At 46.1% G+C, this 10,840-nt stretch overlaps 1 protein-coding gene across 3 annotated transcripts in view; it reads right to left on the bottom strand.

Moving 5' to 3' along the window:
* Nucleotides 1-4,393: 4,393 nt before the first annotated feature.
* Nucleotides 4,394-10,840, bottom strand: part of CRTAC1 (cartilage acidic protein 1) — a 31,228-nt gene continuing 24,781 nt past the window's right edge. Inside the window, exons 12-15 of one of the 3 annotated variants that reach the window (XM_077349419.1) lie at nt 10,031-10,182; nt 7,377-7,419; nt 6,983-7,126; nt 4,394-6,362 (exon numbers count right to left, since the gene is read on the bottom strand). In XM_077349419.1, coding sequence (XP_077205534.1) covers nt 6,244-6,362; nt 6,983-7,126; nt 7,377-7,419; nt 10,031-10,182 — 458 coding nt within the window. In that variant the 3' untranslated portion in view covers nt 4,394-6,243. The remainder of the gene's footprint in view (nt 6,363-6,982; nt 7,127-7,376; nt 7,420-10,030; nt 10,183-10,840) is intronic. The other 2 variants (XM_077349421.1, XM_077349420.1) reach the window with 2 other exon arrangements.

Here is a 10,840-nt window from a genome sequence, read left to right as displayed (position 1 = left end):
TACTGGCATAATGGACATTAGTCTTGAAATTGAGACAGCTATGGCAAAAGTACCTGCCCTGAGTGTTAATAAGGGCATTTCCAGACATCTAAAATAATAGTGTTATGCCAGCGTAATGGCGTAGCGCTGAAAATAATCGTGCCTCAGGCCATTCCTTTCATTCTTCCTGTTTCACTCTTGTCTGCTGCCTTTTCATGTTTCTTACACTATATATGCCTGCTTGAAATGGTGGAAGAGAGCAACATGCTTTACACACGATTCTCTTCTGCCTGTCAGTCAAGCCAGGAAACCAATCCTCTTTCTCAACATTTTAAAGGGACCATGATGCCCGCTATTTTTTAAAAATTCAAACCTTCTCCATTGAAACTTCTATGAACAGTGCTTTTGAATGCCACCCATTATGGTATCACGAGTCTTAAAATTTAAGAAAAATAATCTTGTTCCTGATTTCAGGAGGGGGGACTTTAAGAAAGGCATGCTTTGTGTGACAACTTAGGGAAAAAGTTATTTTTGGCTTTGCCTGCACGCTTGTACACCTATTCATTGTTCCAGGTAGTTCACTTAAAAAAACACCCTCCCAACCCTGGAAAAGGTAGAGGCGGGTGCATGGGCAGGACATTGGAGACAGAGATAGTGTTTCTTCACCTCCATACATTTTTTTGGCTGGTGGCCTGCTGGTTGCTCTCCTGTAGCTCGTGCTACATAGGTTGGGGAATCCACTTTATGTGATTCCCCAACTACCGCTTTAAAATGGAGGATGTAGTGAGCAGTTTGCTGCTTGGGCGCTGGATGTTGGCGATGTCATGTGGAGTGTCCAGAATATAACGACTTCCTAAGGTAAGCATTACATTATATTTATCGGGTGCAGAATTGCCCAGACTTTGTTGCTGTGCAGTTCTTAGAGACATTTTCACCAGCGTTTAGGTAGAGGAGAATGCTTGTTAGGCTAATTATTCAGGCTGAAAAAATCATGGCCATTCATATACCTTCAAACCCAAGCTTTATTACCTTGTCCTGTGGTTTGCTCTAGTAAATACATACCAAGGAAGCCCATACAGCACCCCCCCCCCACCTGCCAGGGGGAAAACCTTGGTCAGACTGAGAACACCTCATCTGGGTAGCACAACTCTTGCATGTCTAAAAAGCAGAGCAAAGATCTTGCAAGATCTTTAAGCAAAGCACTGTATTTGGGTTATTTTCTTTCTGGCACTAATGGATAATAACATGGCAAATGAGTTTCAGTGTAAGCATGAAGTGATGCATATTGGTGCAAAAAACAAAACAAAAAAAGCTTTTGTCACATGTAACCTGATGAGCTCTGACCTTCTATGAAGAAAAATCTTGGGATTGTGGTGGGTTGTTTAATGAAAATGTCAACTCACTGAGCAGCAATAATGAAAATGACAAATTCCGTGCTAGGAGTTATTAAGAAATAAATTAAATATAAGATCAACAGTTTCTTAATGCTCTTGTATAAATCTACGGTGTAGCTATATTTGAACTACCATGTATAATTCTGATCATCCCCAACCTAGAAAGGATTCTATAGATCTGAAAGGTGAAGAATTGGGCAACAAAGAGGTTAAACACTCTCCCTATGAGAAAAAGCTAAAGAATTTTTTAAAAAAACTTCAGAACACTGATGACTAAAGGGGGAGTTAATGGACCTTTCCCCCTCTCCTCCATGCTAGTGGAATTTGGCAAGCATTTATAGAAGATGATGGGTAGTACATTTGGGACATGAAAGCAGTACTTTTTCATGCAATGCAATAATAATTTATGGAATTTGATGCCTTATGATCCAATGGCATCTGGTTTTAAATGGGTACTTGATAAATCCACGGTCTATTAGCCACGCTAGCCAAATTAATTCACCTTGTTCAAGCCAGTGCACCATTGCAACTAGTTGCTGGGGGCAACAGCAAGAAAGAGCTGCTAATTCTTGGCTTGTGGGCAACCTGGAGGATTCTAACTGGCCTCTGTGAGCAGCAAGATATGGAGCTGGATACAGCAATCTCTCCCCTGTGGTGATAGATTTCGGTGGGTAGCCATGTTGGTCTGATGCAGCAGAACAAATCTAGAGTCCAGTGGCATCTTTAAGACCAACAAAGTTTTATTCAAGGTATGAGCTTTCGTGTGCAGTGAGTGCACACAAAAGCTCATACTGTGAATAAAAATTTGTTGATCTTAAAGGTGTCACTGGAGTCCAGTGATCTGTTCTCCCCTGTGGTATTCTTGCAATGAGAAGCTGTTCTGATTCTGTCCTGTAGAGGGCACTCACACCATATTTGATTGTTGCCATCATACTGATGAAGGGTAGCAGGGAAGAATGTGCTGTGCGGCAGAAAGAAGATGAGGAATTACTTGCACACTCCTCAGGCTGTGCTCCAGAACCAATACACTGCCATTAACATTTCATGAGTAGGAATGGGCAGGGACCAGAAAAATGCAGTTTGTGGATCGTATTTGTGAGGTTCGTCTGTGAACTGAACATATTTGTGGCCCCTGCAAATCCCATTGAAAGGGACTGTGGCCCCCCAAACAGCTGAACAATGGGAAGCAGCATGCTCCCTGCTGCCTACCTATATCAGGATTTCTTGTGCAGTCCATTTAAAGGGACTGCACCAGAAAGCCTGAAAAACAGCTGAGCTTCCGGGTTGTGCTCCCTGCTGCTCAGCTGTTTTGGGTCTTTTGCAAGGAACTGAAAAAGGTTTAAAGGGACTCTTTCTGCTCTACCCATAAACCGCCACAAACTGCTTAAAATTTTTGTGAAGGTAGATCTGTTGCAATCCATGACAATTTTTTGCTTTGTGGTTCGGTTTGAGCCCATCCTAGTTCATCATGGAGGCTCCCTGAAACTACAGCTTGATTGCCAAGGATACAGCAGAGCAAACTGGCTATTGTGGTAGGCAGGACTGCTTGTGCTGGGTTGGGAAATGACTGGAGATTTTTAGGGGTGGAGACTGAGGAGGGGGGGAGGGAGGGGAGGGGACTTCAATGGGACAGAATGCCATAGAGGCTCTCTTCCGTTTTCTCCAGGTGAATCTGTAGATCAGTTGTAATTCCCAGGAGATCTCCAGCCACCACCTGATGTTGGCAACCCGAGTGGCAGAGTGAGGTGCTGCCAGCCTCCAGTCCAGTCACTGGTGTCTGAGAACCAATGGGAGCTAGGTTAAGGTGGAGCAAAATCCACCCAACAGGTCATTTCCATGGGCCCAGACCAAGAATCCAGTCCAGATACAGGACTCATGTACACATGAAAAGTTTGATCTCTGTCTCTCACACACATACATAATTGTAGATTGATACCAACACATTCCCATGACCTCTGTGCTGCAAACACACACGAGTGACATGCACTTATTCCTGTGGTCTACTCATGCACACACATCTACAGCAAATATCAAGCCCCTTTAGCTGTAGTTTCCATCATTATCATTTGTGCTGATTTCATATGGCTCTTCCTTGCTCTTTCATAGCACACCGATTTATGGAGAAATCAGAACTTTCTGTGACTTCTTCAGCTTCAGCTAGGTTTAATGACTTTCCCAGTCCCATGCCAGTGGCTACTAGCTGGCCACTTCTGATGTAGACAAAAGCCCTGCCCAGAGGCTTAGGGGTCTGCAGCCAGTTAAACCCATACCTAGTGCAGAAGGTACAGGGGTCAGCCATTTAAATCTGTCCTCGCTGGGAACTTCTGCCACCCTCTCTTGCCCCTGCCTCCCTCTTACCAGCTGTTTGGATCCAGCCCTGGCTGCTTACTCCATTCTCAGCTGCATGAAGCTCTGTGATAGTCACTGTACCCCATCTCACTGAGTCTGATTGGTGGGTCTGATTGGTGCTGAGATGCCACTCACTTGTGAGCTAAGCAGGAAGCCTGACAAGTTGATTCCTTCAGGTACCTTCTTTTTTCTTTTTGTGGATGCATCATGTACCGCCTGTTGTGTGCAAAATCCATAGATTATATACCACAATGGTGTGGATGTTTTGGGTTGGGAAGGAGGATGAGATAAGTGCCAACATGTCCAGACTTTTGTATCATGATGGGGACCAGATGGAATCTATTCCTTTTGAAAATTGACTTTTGGACATGCACAGTATGCTGACCGTAGAGATGAGTCTTGATTCCCAGGCTAGTCTATTCCTAAGGGAAGCAACATGGAACAAGGAGCTCTGACTGTGGTGCACATAGAACACCCTTCTGGAGACTTACTCTGGTGCCACCTCTTCTAGTTGAAACTCGCAAAGGCAGCTGTGTTCCTTCCCTGGACATCAAGTTCTGTTGCAGCACAAGATCGTTGGCTTCCCAGCAATCAGACATTGGGGATCTGTCAGTCACATAACGGGGCTCCAAGAAAAACTCGCAGACACAAAAAACCCAGAATACTCAATAGGCACACCCAAAGAGGCTGTAATGCTCTGATTTGACTCGATGTTGCACTGGGGAGAGGACAGTTTCCATTCAAGGGTGTATAAGAGCAAGTGGGACCATGACCTCTGTTAATACATTTAGTATACAGCTGAAAGAATGCATATCTTATTGTACATAGAGTCATTAGATATATAACCCACTTTTCTACTATGAGACACTCAAAGATGAAGATTTATAAGCACCAGGGGAGGGAAACTTTGAAACTGTGTCTCTAAAACGGTTGAGGGAAACAGTAATATATCATTAATCATAGCTGAGCCAGATAAATGTATGAAGAGCTTTGAATGATAAGCTTAATCTGAAGTCTCAACAATGGCCAGGTATAGTCAAGAATTGCTGCTCCCTGAAGAATCTGAGTGACTTTTCTTTCCTTGAAAACACCAGAGAATGAATTACTAATTTTGGGTAAAGAATTGGATAAAACTAAGGGCAAGTCTTTCCTGTAAATATATGGACCAGTAGAAGGCATTAGAGCTTTGAAACAAAATGTTCTATTTTGGGAAGGCATTTTCTCCTGCTCAAATTGGCTGACATCTGCAAGCGTTTCTCACCCATTCCACCTCTCCCCTCTCCTTTGACTTACGACACAGTCATCTGCTCCAGATGTTTAGCTTCTCTTGCTAAACTTGCGGCTCCTTCATGATTAACATAGCCTAGTGTTATTATTAACAATTCTATTTTCCAGCATGTCTAAGTGGGGAACACCATCATGTTCAAACAGGAAGCACACATCTGTAAGCACAAAGTGGACACATATTGGGAATCCGAACCATGTCCATTGTGTGTCTACAAGCATGTATCCTCATTCAAAATTCTTGGGTGTTCACGGTATAGCACAAGATGACCACATTGTAAATACATTTGCAATGTAAAGTGAAAAGCAGCCCTTACTTTTGCCGTGGGTTAATCTTTGGTATGGAGCATTTTGTTCAGACCGACTGTGCACTTGGAATGCACTAGGATGACTGGTCTAGAGGGCTTGGAGCTCTGTTAGAGATGTTTGATAAGCAAGATGAGGCCTGCCACTTGGCTATTCCAGGGCAGAACGGCACCCTCTCACTTTGGATGGGGGTCAGGGAGTGCTTCGAGGCAAATGGCAGCCATCCTCTAAAATGGGATTGCTTCCCCTGCGGCCAGAGATCCATGGGAAGACTCCAGCTGCATCAGAAGTGCTTGGCCTGGTAAGCCCTTGGGCAGTCCTCATGGACAGGACTGGGCACACAGCCTCAATTGTGCCTACTTTCGCCTGCTCAGTTTCAGCTGTCCCCAACCCTACCCACATCCAAAGCAGAGCTGCAAGCAGGTGCTTATAGGCAAGGTAGAGTTTATTGGGAAGAGGGAAGGGCAAGGCTTCATCTGGAAGACTGAGTGGGTTCAGACTGCAGACACATACTTGATCAGAGGTGAATCCTGGTCCAGTCAGGCTGGGGGAGAAGGAGGAGGGGAGGGAAGCTATTATATCACAGGCCAAACCAGCAGGCACAGGGGCAACTGTATCCATGAACAGAAAAAGCAACTACCAGCAGGAACCACCCTCTTGGGTAAAAGGCGAGCTCCTAGGAAGATGGCAGCCACACAGAGGAGACAGAACATGGGGTGGGGCCTCTACCCTGTCTGTTCTCTGAGAAAACATGCGAGGTGGGAGGTCACTAGTGACCGTGTCATTGTCTGGGCCAAAGATGGCTACCCCCAACTCAGTCTGTGCTACTCGTGGTCACCAAGAGAAGAATGGATGAGAGAGAGTGGAGGGAAGGAGTACAGGGGAGGCCAGTCCATCTGTAAAGGCTGCTTCTGTCTTTTATTGGCAAGGCTTAAAGTGCATAGGAATGAAAGCAGAGTCCGAGGCAAAGTGGAAGGAGAGGGGCTGAAGGCAAGATGGGGCCCAGCCAGCTCCCTGAAGAAGGGTATCCACCGAAAAAGGCCACTTGCTCTGCACAGAGAAGGAAACAGAAACAGAAAGGGAGATGTAGAGACAGAGAGAGAGAAAGAGAGAGAGAGAAAAGGACGGGGAAGTAATAATGACAGTGGCCAGTTCTTCAAAGTAGAGAGGAGCTGGAATAGAATTCTGGCTGCAGCCCAGAGTCTGGAAGTCTGGTTGCAACAGGACAGCTACGGGAGAGCCAGGAGAGGGACTGTGTGTGTTCAGCTTGTGTGTGTGGGGGAAATCAAAGCGCCTCCCCTCCCTACAAAACTGTGCCCCCCTCTTCCCACAGCTTAGTGGAGTCCAGAGTCTCCCTACTTGTCTCTGGCCTCCAGATGTCTTGTTAGGCCCGCAGGGAGAACCCTCCCCTCTTCTGTACCACTATCCTTCCTTGCTAGGCGAAAGATGCTGAGCTGAAAGAAGAGTCCTACTGCCCTACTCTCTCTTTCCACGGGCTCGTCTGCTTTCTCTCCCCCATGCCCTAGTCTGGTGCAAAATCCAGATTCTCACCTAAAATTTCCATTGCCTGACAAGGGAAACACATGCCCCTGAACCCATGTTTGTTAACCTCAAGGAGGGAATCCCCAAGAGGGGAATAATCTGTCAGCTGCGCCCAGGCCCCCACTCACCAACACAAGCTGTGCCATCCTCATTGGGCTCAAACCCTCGGTTGCAACGTTTGTTGCTGCGGCAACGGTACCCGCCGTACGTGTTGATGCAGACGGGCCTGTCTCGTGGACAGACAAAGGGAAACTCGACACACTCGTCCATATCTGAGGAGGAGGAGGAGGAGACACAGAAAGTGATGGTCTCCGAAGTATGGCACACAGGCCTGGAACCTTGCAGAATCTAATGCGGCCACTTCTCAACACCACAGTTGGGCTGTTACTTTATCTTCAGAATACAGCCATGCTGTTGCCACTGGATACCAAAGAGCCTCTATCTGACCCCATTAAGCCCTGTTGCGGATTGAGGAAATTGCACCCTGGAACCATTTTCTGATCTGCCCTGCTGGTAACTCACCGACACAGCGTCCGTTCTCATGCTGAGCAAATCCTTGGCCACACTGTGAGAGGAAAAGAGAAGTTTGTCATTACCATTTGTTCAATCTCAAGCTCATCTGCCTCACCTAGACTCTTCTGAGATTTCACTTTCAGAGAGCCTAAGGCAGCCTTTCTCAATATTTTACCACTGAGAAACCCCTGAAACGTTCGTCAGTCTTCAAGAAAACCCAGAAGTTGCACAATGGTGCAGAATATGGTTGGGAAGCATAGCTGTGTACATGCCCACTGTGGGCCCCTCCCCTCCTACCCCCTCCAAGCCCATTATTGGCCATTTTAGGAAGGAGGGGCAGGTCAACATGACCATATACGGTCATAAAGGTAGAGGTATCCCCTGTGCAAGCACCGGGTCATGTCTGACCCTTGGGGTGACACCCTCTAGCTTTTTCTTGGCAGACTTAATACAGGGTGGTTTGCCATTTCCTTCCCCAGTCATTACCATTTTACCCCCCAGCAAGCTGGGTACTCATTTTACTGACCTCGGAAGGATGGAAGGTTGAGTCAACCTTGAGCCAGCTGCTGGGATCAAACTCCCAGCCTCATGGCCAGAGCTTCAGACAGCATGTCAGCTGCCTTACCATCCTGCACCACAAGAGGCTCATATCACCTTCTAAATGTTTAACAAATTTAATATATATATATAAAAATAACTCCCACACATTAAGGAAACCCTTTCAGGGCTGTCAAGAAACCCCGGAGTTTCACAAAACTCTGATTAAGAAAATCTGGTCTAGAGAATTGTATGGCAGCCATCTGTGACTCAGGCCACAGAGCAGTGAGTGTAGCAACTTTCGCTTGCTAGTCTTTTGTTGTTGTTGTTTAATAAATCCTGAACAGTCTACATGCAGTCCTTGTTCAGTTCTTAGAGGTTCTGGTAGCTTTTGGACTCTGTGTTAGGCTTGGCTTGGGACCTGTTGTGAAGTGTGTGTCCACTTCCACACTGAATTGTGGTTGTGTCTGCCACACACAGATATGCTCCCTCTATAGAAGTGAAAGACAACCCTTGTGAATGGAGGACTTCAGTATGCACAATGGAGCATCAATAGAAGATCTCTGGATTGGGACAAGAGTTGAACAGCCAGATAAAATACCATAGTTGACAAGTCTCACAGGTTTCCATGGTGCAAACCCAAATCTATTTGAAAAGCAAGCTTTTTAACATAGCTGGAATTGGTAATCTGGTGTTCACATACAAGAGTGGTTGTGTAATTTAATAGGTGAGCGCTGTGCGGGCTGCATGCCATACAGGCTGCAGCATCTGAAATTGGTTTGAAGATGTTCTGTGCATGTAGGAGTACAAATCCACACACAGCCTTTCATCTAGAGAGGCAAATATTCCAGTTCTGCTGCTCTTTTATAGGTCAGTGTGATATCCAATCAGTTGAAGGACACGCAAAGGCAGTGCCGGACTGCTTCTCTAGAGACGGTCCCAGCAATTCAGTGGCAGCTGAAGCTGAGAAAGTAGCATTGCAGAACTTTCTGGCAAGAACGGCTGGCCATTCTTTGCTTCCTGCCACCGCCAGTCTAACTTTGAAAGTCACTGTGCTGACAAAGCACATTCTGTAACAACATCACTTCAGTTACTGTCTGTCTCCCGTCAAGGCCCCTTTAGCTATTTTACAGCTTTGAGCACTCGGATTAGTTTCAGTGTTGCTGTCACAATTCAGGGAGTCACGGAGTAGTGAAATTGGCTAGCTAGGTCTGGGACAGGGGGCTTGGTGTGGATCAAGGGAAGTAAAAGCAGAGCCCCTGGCAGGGATTTAGACATGACTGTCCTTGCTGGAGGATCATTTTGTCTCCTGCACCCTTCCTAGAGAAACACTGCAGCTGTACATATTAGGCAGGCATTCTGAGCAAGCGAACTACTAAAATTATGTGGGCCTGCGTTTCTGGTGACTGACCTATGACATCTGCTTGAGTTTCTCTTTCATCTTAACCCCCCCCCCCCATAAAAACACTGATTTAAAGAATTGTGCATCATGCTTTCTTACCTGGATTAATTTGTTATTCTCTTCTTGTATTTTTTATCCTGTGTTCAGATGACCTTCCCCACTCTTTCTGACTCATAGATATTTCATTCTAAGCCTGCAGGCAAATCCCTTGTTGATTTTTTCATGTGCTACAACTCCTAACACACTTTAGGGATTTCTTAGCGATATTAACTGATTATAGTGATGCTTGAGCCTACATATTCCTGATATAGAAAATACAATTTTGATGTGCCATGTGTTTCAGTAATTAGGAAAAGCCCTAAATTCTGGGAGCACAGAGACACTACCAGAACTTTTGTCCATGAGAAATGAGAAGTAAAAGAAAATGGATCTATTTATTTATACCCCACTTTCTCCTCAATGGGGACCTAAAGTGGCTTACGTCATTCTCCTCTCCTCCATTTTATTCTCACAACAACCCTGTGAGGTAGGGTTAGGCTAAGAGAGTATGACTGGCCCAAGGTCACCCCATCAGCTTCCATGACACGAGCGGGGATTCAAACCGGGGTCTTCCAGATCCTCATCTGACACTCCTAATGGTCACTCACCACGCTGGCTCTTGGCACACTGATCTGGGAAGAGAAGGATGAGTTGAGTTCCAAATGACAATAAAAATGGGGCTCACTTCAAGGGGAAGTACAATAGGAGGTGAACCACCCTTTGTGTCCCGGGGGTAGGGAATTTCCAGCACGGAGTTGGTCTCACTCTTCACGACGGTGCGGCTGGTGAATCTGCCATCTGGCCAGGTCACTTCCAAGCTGCTGGGCTCATCCTGTCCTACAAGGAAGAAGGGCAAGCCGGGACAGAGACAGACAGCAAACTCCAACTGACTTACAGAGCAGAAGAGATCTCCTCTCACCACTCTCTTCTCATATACATTCTTGTGCTTTCCTCTCTTTACCTCCCCCTGCACCCCACCATCACTTAAACGTTTTCTCCCTGCCCAGAAAAAAAGCCCATTGAGATCCAATGGTGCCACTTCTTGTTAATCACTCCACACCACCAGCAGCACAGCTCCTGGGAACAATCCCAGCTGTGAGTAGTGATGTGGCACATTCAGGTGCAGGCACCTTTTGACTTTCTGAGCCACTTGGCTTCTCTGTTCACAGCCCAATATGACCTGGTCATGCCCCACTAAGCTGGGCCACCTCAGGGCCATGGAAGACTAATGAGGTGTGGAGACATGCAGGGCCTTCTAGAGAAACAGCTGGAGGGGGCAGTCAGAGGCCTCCTGAAACACGTACTCTGTTCTCTGGGAAGAGAAATGCCTATCAGTAGCCTCTTGATTATAAGGACACAGAAAGAGACCTTCCAAATGTTTTGGAAAATGCAGGATGGAATGGGATAGGCTTCTGATAATATACAGAATATATCTAGTGTTTCTGAGGACGTCAACAAATTAGAAGGAAATGGAGAGGGACAGAAGTTAAGGATT

The sequence above is a fragment of the Paroedura picta genome, chromosome 8, assembly GCF_049243985.1.
Source record: "Paroedura picta isolate Pp20150507F chromosome 8, Ppicta_v3.0, whole genome shotgun sequence".
In the NCBI taxonomy this organism is placed as follows: domain Eukaryota; kingdom Metazoa; phylum Chordata; class Lepidosauria; order Squamata; family Gekkonidae; genus Paroedura; species Paroedura picta.
The sequence above is the reverse complement of the archived record's forward strand: the minus strand, read 5'-3'. Positions and strand labels throughout refer to the sequence as shown.